General features: G+C 42.7%; 1 protein-coding gene across 1 annotated transcript in view; it reads left to right on the forward strand.

Annotated features, from left to right (window-relative positions):
- MYO10 (myosin X) overlaps positions 1 to 18982 on the forward strand; it is a 209897-nt gene that overhangs the window by 101523 nt on the left and 89392 nt on the right. The window contains exons 4-9 of the mRNA XM_046671550.1: positions 1215 to 1402; positions 11922 to 12056; positions 13766 to 13890; positions 14356 to 14369; positions 14489 to 14573; positions 15373 to 15476. Coding sequence (XP_046527506.1) covers positions 1215 to 1402; positions 11922 to 12056; positions 13766 to 13890; positions 14356 to 14369; positions 14489 to 14573; positions 15373 to 15476 — 651 coding nt within the window. The remainder of the gene's footprint in view (positions 1 to 1214; positions 1403 to 11921; positions 12057 to 13765; positions 13891 to 14355; positions 14370 to 14488; positions 14574 to 15372; positions 15477 to 18982) is intronic.

The following is an 18982-nucleotide window of genomic DNA, read 5'->3' on the forward strand; positions in this document are numbered from 1 at the left end:
GATTAGATTAGGGCCCACCCTATTATTAACTTAAACATCTCTTTAAAGGCCCTATCTCCATATATAGTCACACTCTGAGGTAGTTTCAAACAAGTGAATTTGCGGGGGACACAGTTCAGTGCATAACACTCCGGAAAGCCCTTGGCACCGTGCACGCGCTCTGTGAAGGTCAGCTGGTTTTTGGTGGTGGTTGCAGCCTCCTCTGACTTGCTTCTTCAATTGTGTCTGAGCCTGGAGACCAGATAACCAAACCCTCGTGACTGTTTCTCCCAGAAGTACAAGTGAACAGTGACCTCTGTGGGAGGCGGCCTAAGGCGTTACCCTTTAATAGCTCTGTAGCTTCTGCTCTCCTGCTCTGAAGGTTTTGCTTAATTTCTGGCCTGGATTTTGTCCCAGAAAGGTAAGATTGTCAGTCAGCTAAGCTCCAGATAAGTTATATGGCACTCCATGAGGTGTTTGAGATTACTGAAAGAATACCTGGTATTTTCAAAATGTTCTTGTTCCTTTTTAAAATTTGTGGCTCAATAGACATAAGATAAAAGTTACCATTTTCACTATTTTTCACTATTTTTAAGTGTACAATTTAGTGTGTTAATACATTTGCGGTGTTGTGCAACCGTGACCACTATCCACCTCCAGAACCTTCTCCCCATCCTAAACAGAAACTCTACCCGTTAAACAGTAACTGTCCGTTCCCCTCCCCCAGCCCCTCTGGCTCTCTCATCGTTGCTTGAATCCTAATGACCACCTGATGAGGAAGAAGGCTGGAAGTGGACAGTCCTTTGTGCCCGGGACAGGATTAGCAGGTCACCGGGGTTAGGAGGTCACGCAAGAGCAGGGATTTGGGCCTGCGCTTTCCCCTTCTTCGTTCTCTTGTTTTTCTTTCACTGCGGGCCCTCTTTGAATTGGCTTCAATCATTTGTATAGAATGACAAGATTTTTACCAAAAGGTATAGGAAAAATTTATGCAGTGGGGAACAGTTCATCTTTCCCCTCAATTCGCACTCAGGTGAATTCTGTTAGAGCTCAGGCAACGCTTCGGGGAGAGGTGGCAGCAGCCCCGTTCCCAGTGTGGACCAGCACTGAGCTGCATCCAGACTCTTCCGTCTCTGTCCCAGCGTGGGTGGAGGCAAGAAGGCTTTGTCCAGCAACCACCCCCTCGGTGCCATGTGTAACCGGGTGTCCCTCTGTCTCCCCACCCCGTGTGCTTGCAGACCTACATCGGCTCCATCATCGCCTCCGTGAACCCCTACAAGACCATCGCTGGCCTGTATGAGCGCGCCACCATGGAGCGGTACAGCAAGTGCCACCTGGGGGAGCTGCCCCCCCACGTCTTCGCGATCGCCAACGAGTGTTACCGCTGCCTGTGGAAGCGGCACGACAACCAGTGCGTCCTCATCAGGTAACCAGCCAACCAGGAGGCTGGCAGAGGGCTGGAGGGGGCACCATGTGGAGAGCCACTGGTCTGCCTACCAGCAGCTGTTTCTCAGCCCACCCCCACAACACAACACCTGCTTAGAACATTCATGAAAACAATGGTATAAGTGCCTGAATTTCTCAGATACAGTTTTCTGTTTTGAGTAGCTTGATAACTACTGCTTTCGGAAGACAGGAGGAGCCCACCTGATGGGCCGCCTTTGCTGGCTCTTGGCCTCAGAATAATTACTCTGTTTTGTTTCTTTTTTTTTATTTGCCTTAATTATTCTTTGGTTTATTCCACTGCTGCGTGGTCCTGTCGATTTAAGGAAATGTTGCCTAGTTCTTCCAAATTTAAAATGTTTTATATATTCTAGGGTGCTAGACAGAATGCTTATATATTTGAGCAAGATTTCTTTTTTCCCTAATATAAAATTACTTTAGATAGAATCTCTCAAGTTTAAGAATTTTTAATCATTTTTATTGGATGTTCCTAACACTTACCTTTGAATTAGCTACAGAAAAGGGACTTGCTATTTATATGTTAAGAAAATGATAGAAAGGCATGCTTGTTTCAATTAATTTTTTGGCCAGAGAGAAGGGTCTTGACGTATCTATTTCAGCTGAGTCTTAGTTATTTATTAAACTGCTAGAAAGCCCACTATCAAAACTTGATTACTAGGAACTATCTAAAAAAGCAGTAGAATACATTTCTTTAAAAATATTTCTTGGTTTTTATTAACTAATTCAAATTGGCTTCACCACCTATATTCTAGTGTCATCCTGTTGGGTGTCACTATTAATTGTTTACATTGGAATCATGTTCTAGTGACGATCAAAACACCGCTGGATGATATCCAGAGCAGATGTGCCGAATGTCGCTCTCAGTGAGGTTTCTGTGGAATATTCAAGTGCTTCGTTCATTTGTCCTTCCAAGGCGTTGATTCATGGAGCATGGCTGTTACTGAGAACCGCTAGTATGCTAAAACTGCTGGTGTAAAAGGAGACTTTGACATCTGGTTTAGGTGGCTTTCTAGTCCCAACTTGTGGCAAAATAATTATATTATTTCAAGAGGAAAGGGAAAGCAAAAGGGTCTTTAGGAGGACAGCACACAAGACCTTCTTCTCCCCTTCCAGATTTCGGATTCAGTGGAAATAAGGCACAGAGACAGATGGAGAGCCATATGTCAGCTTTAGACTTCCAGCCAATCGGGCTTGCTAACAATTGCAGCCCCAAAGTAGGCAGGCAGAGAGACTCACCTGGTCATGGATACAGGCAGGTAACTGGTGGCCACAAACACTGGGGGAAACCAATTCCCGGATGGTGACGGGCAGACCAGCCCTTTCCCCCATTTCACCTCCAAGAAGCCAGTCCTGCTCCCATGGGGAGGGAGGGCAGGAGGGAGAGTGTGGGTGGGCAGAGAAGCCAGAGGAGGCCCCTTGGGAAAACCCAAGGAAGAGAAGTGGAGCCCCCCCCACTGTCCCTCGTGGTGTCTGAAGATGGGTAAGAAATATAGCTAATGGTTTCTGAAGGGTTGCTGTGTTTTGGACATGGTGCCAAGAACTTTTCAGGCATCAGCTCATTGAAAGCTTCCAGCAGCTCTGTGATGTGGGTACTCTATAATGATAGCTACAGGTGCCACACACACAAAACTACTTTTGGGCATTGTGTTCTTCTGACTGGCAGTTTTTACTCATTACTCTTGTGCTTTTGTAACAAATCAGAATTATATGAATGTGACAGAGGAATGCCTTTCTCACTCATTCATTTTCTGTCGCTCTCTCTGCTTACCTCTGTCTGCCTCTTTCTCTAAGCGGAGGGAGAAGCATCTGGGCGGACATACTCTCTTCGCTTCTCCACCTTCGTGGTGCTAAATGTTCTGGGCTGCGGAAACTTGAGAGACATGTCATTTTACTCGGTTAAGTAAATATGAATCATTATAATTTGCAACTAATCAAAATGAAACTACTTTATATATATCTTTAAAAGGCTTTTAAGAGTCACTTTTTCAATAAAGTAACTTGCCTTATGACTAGAAGCACTATTTGTGGGCTTGTTTCGATGACTTCTCTAAAGCTCAGAAGTTAGAACTTCAGGTCACTATTTCAGCATGCAGAATATAATTTAATAAGATTTATAGAAAGAAAGAAAACTTAATCTATTTTAAGATGATTGAATTGTTTTCCAGACTTAGGTGTCTAAATATTTGCCATTGATAATTGCTTGTATTTGTTACTTTCAGTGGAAAAAATGAGAGCATGACTAATAGATAGCTTGCTAGACAGCAGCTTAGGGAGAAAGTGCAAAATCAAGTGAGATCATTGTGCATATACATATATATCTATGTATGTGTCTGTGTAATAAAACAGAAAGGGGTTGGCATTTTCATGCCGAAGACTGCGGTATTTAAAAATAAGGTGGGGGGAATGGGGTGGGTGAAGGGGACGGGAGTGGATCCCAAATAGAAAGCTCTCATTGTGTAATGCTGCTGTGAAAAGAGTAGCTGTATTTATCTAAATTAACTCAGGGAACAGAGTCTTTAAGAATAGATTTCTCATTAAAATGTGTTTTGGTTTTTAATAGATCTCACCAGCAGTTCCTTTTTTTAGTGGGGGTTTGGGCTCTGGGAATTAAGAGAAAACTGAGTATAAAAATAAAAGTTGCCCGGCACAGTAGCCCTATTTAGATTTCCTCAGGCATGATCTGCCCCCTGGTGGATATAACGTTTTACTACTTTCAAAACATTCTCATGCTAATACCTTTGAAACTAGATAATAGGCCTATTTGGAACTGGACACGACTTCATAGATCAATTTTTCCCTCACTTTATGAGCCTCTGTCACTTGGCCAAGGTCCCCGGTTAGTTGCTGGCAATGTCACGTCTCTAGGCTTCTAGTCCAAGCCTCTTTTGTTGGTCGGTCTTACTTTCAAGATTGTTACCTCTCAAGCTCTAGTTTTATCTTTTTGTGCACATTTAAATGAATGTTTATGCTGTTATAGTTTTTAAAATATAAACATGTAAGTTTAAAACTTGAAATTTTTTTTCAACTCACTGACAAGGTCAGCATTTGATCTTGGTTGATCTAGCACATTTTTCATTGAATTCAGTTTTTCAGACATTGTATTGAACAGGCAGAGTTTAGTTTATTATGGTCTTTTCAGTATATATGACCTTTTAAGATAGATAGTGTAGGCAAGGCCTGTGGCTAATTCATCTGTGAAACTCATTGCCCAGAACAATGTCTAGTAGGGGCAGCGTTCAAGAGCTGTCAATCAAACGAGGCATTTCCAGGGCAACTGTGGGTTTAGGACCTTTGCTTGCTTTACGTGTTTTTGTTTTCCAAAACTGGAACGATTTCTTCTTGACTATATCGTTTATATTCTGGAACGGTAATTGGGTGTTTGGTCTTTTTCTATTTCTAGTAACATATTTAGAAGTGATTGACTTGGAACAGTGAACAAAACTTGTGTCCTGACTGAGAGGGGCACTAAGCAGAGTAAGGCCTGAGTCAAGCCTCTTGCTCATGTGATACAGCAAGTTACATGCTAGGCTTTGGAGATTAAAGGATAAAACCCGCTCACTGCCCTTCAGGAACGTCTACTGTGATGGGGAGAAACTGATGTAGATAAGTAATTTGAATACAGCCTGCCAAATGCTGTGATAGAAATGTGTACGTGGTTGCTCAGAGAAGGTTGCAGTAGATGCTCAAGAAGGAATAAAGAAAGTATTTCATAAAAGTGACATGTGATCATGAGTGAAAGGGTATGTAGGAATATGGCCAGCATGGAGGGGAGGAAGGGCACAGAAGCATTTGCAAAAACGTAGATATTTGGAAATAGAAGATATGCCTGTAAAGCTATGGGATTTGCTAAGGGACACGAAGGGGCTGGGATTGGAAAACCAGAGGAAGGGAACTGACATTCATCAGGAAAGACTAATTTGTGTGTAATCCTCAGAGAAGACCAAGGGACATTTTCTGTGGGGAAGCTGAGGCCTGGAGCTGTTGAGTGTCTTGCCAAAGAGACTTTAGCTGTGAGCAACAGACACAGGATTTGAAATTCAGTCTCCCTGTGTTAGTTTCAGAACAGAATTCTACTTCCTGGTGCAGGATGCCGCCTTAAGGGCTTTGTCCTGCTCACTAAGACCTTTGGACTAAATCCTCAGGGCAGTGGTGAAGCTTCCTAAGTCATCTAGCAAGTGAGGGAGGGAGCGATCCATGTATATTTTGAGAAAACCATGTGAACCAGGGGAATTTGATTCATAGGATTGAGAATGTTTGTCAGGTGTCAGCAAGGTATTCTGTAAAGGGCCAGGGAGTATATATTTTAGGCTTTGTGGGTGAAACTGTCTCAGTTAGAACCACTCAACTCTACCCTTGGTGTGCAAAAGCACTCAGGGAGCAAATGAAGGGCCGGGTTTTGTTACAATAAAACTGTATTTACATAAACGGACATCAGGGCAGATTTGGGGGCCATAGTTTGCTGATACCTGCACTGGACTGGGAGACTAGCCTGTGGGGTGGATGAAGGGCCCTGTTCACATCAGAGGTCCTTTTCTTCATTTGTGCTCCGGATCCCTCCTTCCTGCTTTCCTGGTCACTTTGCTTCATCTTTGAGCCTCCCTGCCCCTGATTCTCTGACCTCTCCCTTTCTACTGCATCATTGGCATTATCATTCAGAAATTTCCAGAATGTTTCGTCTTTAGAAAAGAAAGATGCACCTTTGGTTCCACACCCCCCTTACACCACAAAGTACCCCCTCTCCTCCATGGGGCTCCATCATTCTGGGCTTCTTCCTTGCTCTCTGGGCATTCCTCCGCTCCTCTGTCATTTTCCACCTGCTCTTCTTCTAACCAACCTGCCTTTCCTTCTCTGGGTCTGCATGACTCCCCAGGCTTAAATGCCTTCCCCCTCCAGTCTCTCTTCTGAGTTCCGGACGTATGTCCCAGTGCCTCTAAGGTATCAACACAGAGTTGTCTCATGGGTATCTCAGGGTGGCATGTCCTAAATTCATCCTGGTTTCCTCCCAAAAATGTGTTTGTCCTCTCATGCTTCTCATTTTCAGCAAGTAGGTTCTTTCTCCTAGCGGGTCCCTAGCCTGAGATCAAGAAGTCAGTCTCTTCCCACAGCCCCCAAACGAAGGTAAAGCTGCATACAGTAAAGTGTACGATCTTACGTAGACAGTTTCATGTGTTACCAACACCCAGGTCTTCATGCCAGCGAGCTCCCTGGGCTCTCAGGAGTCATTCCCCATGCCTCCTGTCCACCCTCCTGACCAGGGCCATCAGCATCCCTTCCTTTCTCCCTCCACAGTCACTCCTGGAGCCTCTCACTCCTCCTCTCTGCTGCCCCCTCTCACTACCCTTCTGCCCTCACATCCTGTCTCCCTGTGTCGTCTCTTGCCTCCCTCTGTCCATTCTCCACACTCCACACAGACTGATCTTTAAATCCTGATCACGACACCCTCCTGCTTCAAAACTGTCTTGTGACTTTCCATTCTACCTACGAAAAACTCTCAAAACTTTTGATACATCCTCCGAGGCCCCGTTCCAGTGCTTTGGGTTCTTTCTCTTTTTCATTTTTATTATCATCTTTATAAAGTTTGTTAACAGTATAAGCTCATTTGGGTTCATCTGGGTGAGCACGTTTTCTCCGAAGCCCGTGTTTGTGTTTGCAATCACGTTGGCGCCAAGGGTTGGGACTATAATTGCCATGGGCTAATGAGAAAAATGTAGGACTGGATATGTAAGTGATGTGTTTGCTGTAAGGGAAGGTGAAATAAGATCGTAATTGCTGTATGAGTTACTCTTTTACAGTGGCTGGAATGGGGAAAGAGGTGGAATAAATGAGTCACCACACGCTCCGTGGTAGAATAGGCGTGCCAGGCTCGAGGAGGAGCAATAAGGCAGTCACACTGCCACGAGCTCTTCAGTTTGAGCAGAACGACATCCACCAGAGGGTTAAATTATTTTGAATTTTATTGGTCTGTATTTAATTCTTAAATTTATTTTGGCTTTATAGTTCTATAATTACAATAAGCAAAGAAGTACATGCCTAATTATATATATCATTATAATGCTATAATATCCATGCTATGTATTATATAGCATATATTGTATTATATAGCCCACCAAATGATTAACTCAATTCTGACACTATCTACCTGGACACTATCTACGCCATTCCCAGGGAAGTCCAAGTTGTTACCTGTACTTCTGATCGACCAGCTATAGATCAGATGTACCAGTGACCCCTTCTTTGTGATGAATTTGCTAGAGCGGCTCACAGAACTCAAACATTTTACTGACTGAATCAACAGTTTATTATAAAAGGAGGTAACTCAAAAACAGCCAGATGGAAGAGATGCAGAGGGCAAAGTATGGGGAGAGGGCACAGAGCTTGAATGAATCTCCCCCGAATTTCCATGTGTTCACCAACCCAGAAGCTCTCCAAACTCGGTCCTTTTGGGGGTTTATGGAGGCTTCATTACTTAGGCATGACTGATTAAATCATGGGCCATTTGTCACTGAATTCAACTTCCAGCCCCTCTGCCCTCCCCTTAGGTGGGGGGAGGGGAGGAACTGGAAGTTCTGTCCCCTCTAAGCATGTGGTTGGTTCCCCTGGCAACCAGCCCCCCAACTTTTGGTTACCTAAGGGCTTTCTAAAAGTCATCTCATTAACATAACAAAAGACTTTAAACAATCACTCTGGTCCCTTAGGAAATTCCAAGTGCTTTAGGAACTCTGCCAGGAAGAGGACAAAGACCAAGTATATACTTCTTATAACCACTGTATCACACATGTATAACATAATATATAATGTATTATATGTATATTATGTCATATATATCATTATAATGACGGTTAATTTTTAAATGTTGGGGGGGTGTGATTCATGATATTCCACACCACCCTACTCCCCTATTTAAAAGAATCAGTTCCGTGCTTGACTGGAAAACAGTGGCCTCAGTAGGACCCCAGCGCTGTCCCTTCGATTCCCCAACTGTGGCTTTGCAGGCTGCTTTCCCGTCCTCCAGGGCATCCAACAGTTTCCTCTAGCAGCCTCATGCCCCACCCCTTCCTTCGGTCCTCACCCAGTTAACTCCTGTGCATGTCCTCAAGTTTCTATCCAAATGTCATTTCCCCAGAAACATCTTCACTCAACCATTATCCTCCATCTAAATTATGAATCCTCCTGTCGCCCGAGATTTATACTTGACAGCACTGACCATATTTTGTGACTCTTTGATCTCTCTCTACTGCTGGATCATAGACAGATGCTGTCTGTGGCTCTTTTGTTCAGGACTGCTTTCCCAGCCCTTCATGCGGCCTGACCATAGTAGGCGTGTGAATATTTAAGAAGGGAAGGAATACCTGTGGAGATGCTCTTTCTCTATTGCTTCAAAGATCACCTTGGTTTGACCCTCAATAAATTGTTTTCATGGGCATGTTAAAAGTCTCAGGCGGAGGTGGGGGAGGTGGAAGAGGCGAGGATAAAAGGCCTGTTACTTTGACATGGGACATCCGGCATATTGCTGGGTTTTAACAATTTCGGAATAGTTTAAGTATTTTTATTCTTTGCCTTGATCATGTAACACTGTGATCCCACTTCTTATCTCCTGGTGCAGTCCCATCTGAATTATGTGTGACTACTTCCAAGAGCAGTAGTTCCAAAACCTAGCTTCATGGTAGAATCATCTGGAAAATTTTTTAAAAGTACCGATGACTGAGTTCTACCGTGATAGGTTCAGATTAGGGCTATATTAGGTGATTCTAGTGTGCAGCCAAGTTTGAGAATTACTCTTGCAGGGCACTGTACAAATCTGAGTTTTATTTTTGTTTCAAGTTTTACTTACGTATTTAAAAAGATATACTTGAAGATGCTTGAAGAAAATATACTACAATGAGAAAGAATACGGCTGAAGGTTGATAGAGACTGATGTCTGTGTCTGATTAACGACTGCGAGTCCTGGGTTTTCTTCTCCTTGACGAAGCCTTTGCTGTCAAGTTTGAACGGTATCTTTTCCATAATTGTATTTTTGCCACATTATGTTCGTCAAGGTATGCTAATCACTGTAACAAACAGCCCCCAAATCTCAGGGGCATAACACAGGAATGGTTTATTTCTTGCTTATTTTGCAGCCCCATGTGGGAAGGTGAGAATCTTGACTTTACTCCGAATGTTACTTTGTTTTTTGTTTTGGAGACGTGTCATCCCTGAGGGCCCCAGAAGGGGGGTGTGGAAGACAAGAGAGCAGAGGACCATGAAGGGGGGTTTTAGCCATCAGACGTGGAAAGGGCGTATATCCCTGTTACTCAGTTGTTCAACTACCCTCTTGTTTAATTGGCCACATCCGACCCTTGTTACTAACTGATTGCTGTTCTTACTACAGTGGAGGTTGAATTGTCATCTACTTCTGTGTGCTGGAGGATAAAGAGGTGGGTTTGGGGAACACGTAACATTATTTCTGCCTCACATGTTTTAGCTAGAGAACTTATCCCTTTAAGTTTCGTTTGCTTGTTTTAAAAGAATTTAGTCATCAACTGCTAGGTAGATGAACATCTTTTAAAAACCTGGAGAATTATTTAAATCTCTTCTTGCAACTTTCATTTAGTGTCTCTGTTACTCATTCAATCCATCCTTGCCAAATGCCTCCTGTGTGCCAGCCGCCGGGCAAGGCAGGTACCAGTTATGCAAAGATGAATGCTAAGCCCTGTCCTAGGAAGATTCTCGTTGCTGATAATGGAAAACTCAACCAAAGTTGGCCTAACCTGCATGGACCTTTATTATCTCAGACAACACCAGGCAGGGCACTTTCACGGCTGTGGATTCAGCCACTCCCACTGGGCGCTTCTCTGATTTTCTTGGCTTTCACTTTATGATCTCAAGATAGGTGTGGATTCCCAGGTATTTGTTGTCTGCAGCAAGGGAGGGTTTCTGCCTGGCTTCTTATGTGTGTGTGCAAACCTTCCCAGGAGCCATCAGCAACTTGATGTTAAGTCTCTTTGGCTGAAATCCTGACATCTGCCCACGGCCAACCCTGTCACTGGCCAGGGAAATGGAATTATTGCATTTGGCTTAGACCACTGGAGATCCCTGTGGGCCTGCGGCACCCGGGCGGGTGCAGACGGTATCCCCTCTGAGTCATTTCCTCTCCTTGTCTTACGTGTGCTTAATCATTTACCACGTTTCCAGCAAAATTCCCCTTTCATAACTTCCCAGCTCTTGGCTCTCACCGAGGGCCTCTTCTTCAGAACACAGGTGGAGCTCATCTGTTTCTGTTGCCGGCTTAGCAGTTGTTAACCTGCTACCTTGTGATATTGTTGGTTTTGCTCTACTGTTACTTATGCCTTTAATTTGCTTTTCTTATAAGTTCCCTGCCTTTTTACTACTTCTCTTCTCCCCATGGTACTGACATGGTGTCTTACACAAAAGTGAGTGAGTTTCTCCTTCTAAATCTCTCTCATCTCTGTACCTTCCTTTCTGTGTCTGGGACCCGACCACCGCACACCTAGATGATGACAACAGCCGATCTGCCTGAGGGACCCCTCGCTCCTGCTGGAGCATTACCTCCAGAACTGTGTTCATTATGGGCGGCCTTGCTAAGCTCAGTCTTTGCCTTCCGTCTCCTGGGGTCATCTCAAGCCTCTCACCCTTCTTTCTCCCCCGCCTCTAATTTCTGTCCAGCTGACCTAACCAGAATCCCAGTCCCATACAGATCTTGCCAGGCTCTTCTGGTTTCTGCACTTTTCGCTCACATTGTCGTCTTACTCCAGATCCTTCCCCTTTTCTTTTTGCCCGGCCATGTTTGCCTATCCTTTAAGTTACAACCCATCTCTTATTTACTTCTCTCGTTGGCCTCCCCTCCCTCTGCATGGAGTTGCTCACTTTTCCTTAACTATCCTGAAAGCACGGTTTCTGCAGGACTTTGGCCTCAGACAGACCTTGTGTTAAATTCTGACTCAGATGCTTAGCCGCTGCCTCCTCCTCAGGATTATTTGGGGAATGAAATGATTTAGTTGGGTCGAATACCTGCAGGTCAATTACCTCATCCCCTCAATAATATTGATGAATGATTGCATTTATGCGTGTTTACCTGCTTTAAGTTTCCCAGGAAGATACTCTTAAGGTCCCCACTCATTTAATACACATTTACCGAGTGCCACACCGTTGAGGAATCCAGGACAGTCTAGTGAACAAAACAGAGACCCCTCTACTTGCAGAGCTTATGTTCCACGAAAGGCACCGTCCATCTTCTTACCTTAACTTAGTGAAGGTAGTTCTGTTCCCTTTATGCGCCGACAGAGGCGTGCATGACGCAGAAACAGTGTGGCCAGCTGGAGAAAGGACTTCACTTGCTTGGACTCAGCTCTTGAGATGGGCATTTTGATCTGTGCTTTCCCACTTTTCAACAGTTTTGTGGACGAATTGTAGTGACATTGGCCAGGGTGGTTTTTCAAACAAATGATACTTAGAAGCACGAACATCTTCATTTTATCTTTCAGTGGTGAGAGTGGGGCAGGTAAAACCGAAAGCACTAAATTGATCCTCAAGTTTTTGTCAGTCATCAGTCAACAATCTTTGGAATTGTCCTCAAAGGAGAAGACATCCTGTGTGGAACAAGCTATTCTTGAAAGCAGGTATTTCTTTATTGGATTTCTTGTTTCCAACTGATAGGATTTGCTTTCCTCACAGTATGGCTTGTGGAAGGAAGAATTAAAATTAGTGGGTCTGTTTTCTCTTTTTCTTGACTTTTCTTTTACAATTTCTCAAGGAAAAGTCTTGACATGCGCATAACGATTTCTAATAACCTGAGCAACAACTCTGACACTCCATTGTTGGGCCAGGTTTGAGTTGGTGGGTGAGGGATTCTGAGGAACATTCTGGAGCCGCCTCCTAGCAGAGAGCCCTTCAATAGCTTTTTGAAGGCCTTGTTATCAGCAGAAATTTCAGCCTCCAACCGCTGTGGAGCAGAGGGCTTAGTGTAGAGATGAGCGAGCCTCTGTGCCCCATTCGGTCCTTTGCCTTATGAGCAAAATGGCATTTTAGTAGCCTCTCATGTGGCAGAAGATCGAGGATACATTCCATGGCAGTGAGCCTCAGAACTTTGAAAGAGGGCTGTGTGGTGAGGTATCATCAGACTTTTATTTAAAATATATAATTGCCCAGTGTCTGATTTGTGCCTGGTAAGATTTTTAGAGCCAATAAGGACTTCACAGATCTCTTATTTAGAAATTAGTCTGGGGAGTCAGCAAACTACAGCCTGATGCCCATATCCAGCAGCCTGTTTTTCTTTTTTTTCAGCATTCAAACTTTTTTTTTTGGTGAGGAAGATTTGCCCTGAGCTAACATCCTTTGCCAGTCTTCATTTTATTTTTTGCTTGAGGAAGATCAGCCCTGAGCTAGCATCTGTGCAAAACGTACTCTATTTTGTATGTGAGATGCCTCCACAGCATGGCTGTTAAGTGGAGTAGGTCCACACCCGGGATCTGAACCTGCGAACCTGGGCCACTGAAGCAGAATGTGTGGAAATTTAACCACTCGGCCATGGGGGTGGCCCCCAAACTTTATTTTTTTAATTGTAGTAAAATACACATAAAATTTATACCTTTAAGCATTTTTCACTCTACAGCTTAGTGGCATTAAGTATGTTCACATTGTTGTGGAGCCATCATCACCATCCATCTCTAGAGTGTTTTCATCTTCCTCCTGCAGCCTGTTTTTATAGATAAGATTTTATTGGAATGCAGACCCACTCGTTCGTTTATGTATTGTTTATAGCTGCTTTCAAGCTGGAGCAGCAGAAGTAGTATTTGCAACAGAGACCACATGGCCTGCAGAACCAAAAATATTTATTATCTGATCCTTTACAGAAAAAATGTGCTGACCCCCCCGATCTAGTCTGACCACATTTTACAGCTGGAGAAGACTCAAAGAAGTTAAATGAGTTGCCCCGAGGACATAGAACAAATGAGACTTTCAGAACTGGGACTTTTTGAGTTCCTAGAATTTGAGTGGGAGCTTTCTCTGTGCCTTCCCTGGCTTGTGTATATAAAGCCCAAGCTAATTTGTGCAGGGATGAGCCACTGGGGTCCCCTTAACTCTGGGTGGCCTCCTGTGCCTACACAACCAGCTGTAAGATCTCTCCTTCAAATGGATATGCCTTATAAACCCATTTCAGCAAGTGCTTTGAAAATCTCGCTCTTCTGTAAATAAATATCACCACCACAGGCCCTTTCGATTTCAGATTTTTCTTGTAATCGTCTATTTTGACATTCATGAGGAATGCTCTTGCTGTTTTCAGATCTACCCTAATTAACACTCGCTGCTGTCCTCACTCCCTTCACAGCCCCATCATGGAAGCTTTCGGCAACGCCAAGACCGTGTACAACAACAACTCCAGTCGCTTTGGGAAGTTTGTCCAGCTGAACATCTGCCAGAAAGGAAATATTCAGGGCGGGAAAATCGTAGATTGTATCCTGTTTCATTTAGCTTTTGTCTGTAGTATTTGACTCTCTAAGTAGAAACTGTTCTTGCTTAATAAGGACAGATAATGAATGTGGAACATTTCTTTCTAGTGCTACCTGCTTATTGCTCTGATATTACTATGCTTGACCTGTTAATTATTCTAGGAGAAAATCTCTGATATGTCCATAATCTGAAAAATTGGATTCATGATCAAACTTCAGATAGTTGTTTCTGGGATCAATTCTGTCAGTTTGGTACCTCCTGGGGCACCATGGATCACACTTGAGATTGGATTTAGATGAAATAGTCGATGCTGTGTTGGCTTGTCTTCTGGCGCCGGAAGTCTCAATGTCAAAGGAACAGGGAATTGTAATGAATTTGGGTAATAATGGAGAATAGAAAATTAAGGAGTAATTGAGCGTGTCATATCCTTGTTTTGTTCCTTGACTCGCCATTGCTTTTCACATGAAGATTTATTAGAAAAAGTAAGTAAACATGATTTAATTCACATTTTCTTCCACAATAACAATTTTCGGAAATTATTGGTTTGTGTTAATGAAGCAGAGGAAACATGTCTGAAAAGAAATCTGATTGTTCTCCTTAGAACCGAGTAGTAAGGCAGAATCCTGGGGAAAGGAATTATCACATATTCTATGCACTGCTGGCAGGGCTGGAACACGAAGAGAGAGGTGAGTGACCAGGACGACAGCAGAGAAATGCCTGTTTGCAACTTATTTCACCTTTAAAAATCACCACTAAATGGGAAGACGTTTTGTAGACTTTGTTGATGTTTCACCAACTGAAACAAAATGTAGGAAAGTACCAAATGATGGTGAGTTCATTTTAGAGCCAAATGATGTACAGGGAAAATCATCAATAGAGAAATCTTGAAATTTTTGTTGGTTTGTTTTTAGAATCTTAATTCTTTTCTGATTTAAAGGATATTTATAAAAAATATAAATTACAACTGGTTTCACTTTTAAAACGCAGCTGAATAAAGCTAGTTTCTAAACATTTGATTTTCAAGAGAAAACAAACAAAACAGATCCTCATCCGTTTTTTTTTTCAGTAACATTTTCTACCATCCCATCTAGTTTACTTAAATTCCTCCTATATTCCCTAGATGATGATGAAGAAAGAGCTTTTTTATCTTAATAGGGAACTATTAGGAGCATAGAATTATTTATGTACTTTATTTTATTTGCTTTGCTTGAGGAAGATTCACCCTGACCTAACATCTGTGTCATTTCTTCCTCTATTTTGTACGTGGGTGGCCGCCACAGCATGGCTGTCAACAAGTGATGTGAGGTCTGAGCCTGGGAACCGAACCCAGGCCACTGAAGGGGAACATGCCAATCTTAACCCCTAGGCCACGGGGCCGGCCCCTGTACTTTATTTTCAAAAGCCACAAAGTGGAAACTCTTTTGGATTCTGTCTTATCCTGGCTGGTCAAGTATTGATGTTACGTTTCCCTTTTTCTCTCTGTAGAAGAATTTTATTTATCTGTGCCAGAAAACTACCACTACTTGAATCAGTCTGGATGTGTAGAAGACAAGACAATCAGCGACCAGGAATCCTTGAGGGAAGTTATTGTAAGTTACTTCCTTATTTTTCCTTATTAAGAGTGACAGGTTTTATTTTCTGTTTCTAAAAAAGTTATTTTTAATAAAAACAGAAGTAGTTACATTTGCAGCACTGTGTGAGAGTAGGTGCTTCCTTCTTGTTCCAAGTCATGGTAAAGACTTCCCGCCTGGAAGGGAATCTCTCCTTAGAAGACGGGAGAATGTCTGTGACGTTCAGGGACAGTTGGGTGGTTAACTTGGATCAGCGTATTCAACAAAAATCAGGCTTGGTGCTGGAGCAGGCAGATCCTCCGTTTTTGACCTTACAAGTAAAATTTGTTACAGTAACTGGTTGTGTGGCTAAAAACAAATCTGTCAGCCATTAGACCCGGTGACTGTTAGGGTCTCATCCTGTTCTCACAGCCTCGTTCTGGTAACCAATTCTGATTGAGCAGACAGTAGTCATCTAAAGACACTGAGGTGTAGACGTACAGGCTCTTGAAGTTCTCGAATATCACAAGGACTTTGTTGTAAGGTGACTGCATTGAGGAAGACTGATCATCGAGCATTATTCACTGCCCTGCCTGACTGAGTGTGGCCGGTGGATTTTGTCAGTATAGTCTTAATTCTTTGGCCGGAGTGATAACTAGAGTGGCTGGCTACAACGGGTCTACAGTAGGTTCATCATCATGAGTGCAGCTGACATTGAGCTCTGACCATATGGACTTCGTGTCGGCCATCTCTCTAGCTGCTCCTGACAGCCCTGTGAGGGTAGGAGTTAGGGTTGTCTACACTCCATGGCTCAAAGAGGTTGATGACCAGCCTGACCACACACAGTACCTGATAGAGCCAGTATCTAAACGCAGTCTTACTCTAAACCACGAGGTGGGTCGTACCTGCTTTCGGTGCACCCCAGATTGTCTTTCTAGTTCTTGTCGATGAGTCTCTGTTCCATACCCCCATTTACTCTTATTGTTCGTAAGGATGCCTTGTGGAATGAAATCAATGTATTTTTTTTAAATGAGTATATTTCACTTCCCCACATCTGATGTGTGTATCCTTAAATTGAAAATGAAATTATAAACAGACTAGGCTATAATATCATGATCATCTTTCCCTCTGCCTTTCTTTTAAAGATGTCACAATCTACCGTTTGTAGCACAGAGATATTTCCCTCACCATCTTTACTTTCTTTACCCTCTTAACAGAAAGCCCCCTGCTGACAACACCTTTTGCTGTGTATGCTCAGCAGCATGGAGTGTGGCCCTACAAATTGGATTTATGAAATGTTTTGAGGGTTTGTTTTGTGTTTTTGTGAGGAAGATTGGCCCTGAGCTAACATCCGTGCCAATCTTCTACTTTGTACGTGGGACACTGCCACAGCATGGCTTGATAAGCAATGTGTAGGTCCATACCTGGGATCCAAACCCACGAACCCGAGGCCACTGAGGCAGAGCACGTGAGCTTAACCACTACATGACTGGGCCAACCCCTGTGAAATGTTTTTTAAGTATTTTAATTTTCTCTCCCAGTTTCATTTTGGTCCTATAGGTTTCTCTCACTATTCAAACTTTCTCCATGCACAGTACACTTATTACTGTCTTTGCTGAAAACATCATGTGTTGGAATAAATAGGAAAACTCATTCTTATTTTTGATGAGTTGCAAAAAAAGACTTAGGCTTTTTTTTTTTCTATTTTGTTTTATTTTTGCTTCTTTCTTGAAGCTGGAGAACAATGCTTTGTGATAGAAGGACATTGTTCCTGGTGACAGACAGACTCCTAATTATCCAAGGCCTAGTTTCATGGCCAGTGCCCTACTGGTTAGCTCACTGGCCATTAGGGTGCACTGGGCACTGAGGCCATCCCTTGTCCTGGGAGTGCCTGGAGAGGGTGCTCCGATGCGTCCCTCTTGAGGCATCATTTTCTGGTTCAGAATTGTTTGTTCTTTTTGTTAGCTACAAGTAAACTTTTGGAGCTTGGCCTAGTTTCAGTGATTGCTAGCTTTTATTTTTAAATTGAAATGATAGGTTTTGGCATTTGAAGTTTCGTCTTCTGATGAAAGGATATATCATCCAGAAAGGAAAGGAAATTTATACATGAAATTGACATAATGAATGTACACAACAAACTTATCAATATTTTATTTATAGATCCTTTAAATATTTACTTTGCAATTACTTTTTAGTGTCAGCCCATCAGAAATGTCAGCAAAAATCAGGAACATGTAATTTTCACTATTATTTAAACTTCTTCTGGAAGTTCTAAGCCACGCAGTCAGGAAAGAAACAAAAATAAAGGTGCAACTTTTCAGAAAAGAGGAAAAATATTCTTTCCTACAAAAAATAAGATTCTCTCCCCCCAAACCTACAAGAATTAGGAATTGGGGAATGGCTGAAATAATTTGTTATATCCATGAAATAAGATCCATTGCAGCAAGCAGAACACATGCTCGAGTATATTTAATAATGTGGAAAAACTCGCTTATCACCTAAGTAAGGAAGACAGGATGCAGCACTATATAATCCTTTATTTAAAAAATAATAAGCATTTTAGGGGTTGGCCCAGTGGCATAGTAAAGTTCACACACTCTGCTTCAGCAACCCAGGGTTTGCAGGTTCGGATCCTGGGCTAGGACCTACACACCTCTCATCAAGCCATGCTGTGGTGGTGTCCCACATACAACACAGAGGAAGACTGGCACAGATGTTAGCTCAGGGCCAATCTTCCTCACAAACCCCCCCGAAAAAAACAAAAACATTTTATATATATCATCTATATTTAGTAATTATATGTGTAAAAAAACTTGGAACAGGGGCCAGCCCTGTGGCCGAGTGGTTAAGTTCACACGCTCTGCTTCGGTGGTCCAGGGTTTCGCCAGTTCGGATCCTGGGTGTGGACGTGGCACCATTCATCAAACCATGCTGAGGTGGCATCCCACATGCCACAACTAGAAGGACCCACAGCTAAAAAAAAATATACAACTATGTACTGGGGGCTTTGGGGAGAAAAAGGAAAAATAAAATCTTTAAAAAAAAAAAATTGGAACAAAATATACCAAAAATGTTATCTCATGAGGCAGAATTCTAAGCTTTTATTTTATTCTTTATCATTCTCTCTCTCTGTTATAATGTTTTTATAATGAATGTCAACTTTAATGATTACGTTATTATGTGATTATATGAATTTGATTATATAATGAATGTCTATGAATATACATTATATGATTACATTCCTAAAGTCATAATTTCTGTAATATGGGAATCGTAAGTATCATTGTCAAGACCAGCTAGCTCATCTTTCTGCCTTGCACAGCTCTCTGTAACCAGGAGCGACACAGAAGTGACTAAACTCTTCTGGCTGAAGTCGATTTTGTATATTCAGCATGTTTGAGCATCTGCTGTGTGCCGGGCTCTGTTCTAGGTACTAAGGAGACTGCAGAAAACAAATCACGCAGAAGCCCCGTGAAGAAATAAAAACTACGAGAACAGATTAGACTGCTGTTTTATAATGTAATTCCTCTCAGCATTTCCATCCC

The sequence above is a fragment of the Equus quagga genome, chromosome 9, assembly GCF_021613505.1.
Source record: "Equus quagga isolate Etosha38 chromosome 9, UCLA_HA_Equagga_1.0, whole genome shotgun sequence".
NCBI lineage: Eukaryota > Metazoa > Chordata > Mammalia > Perissodactyla > Equidae > Equus > Equus quagga.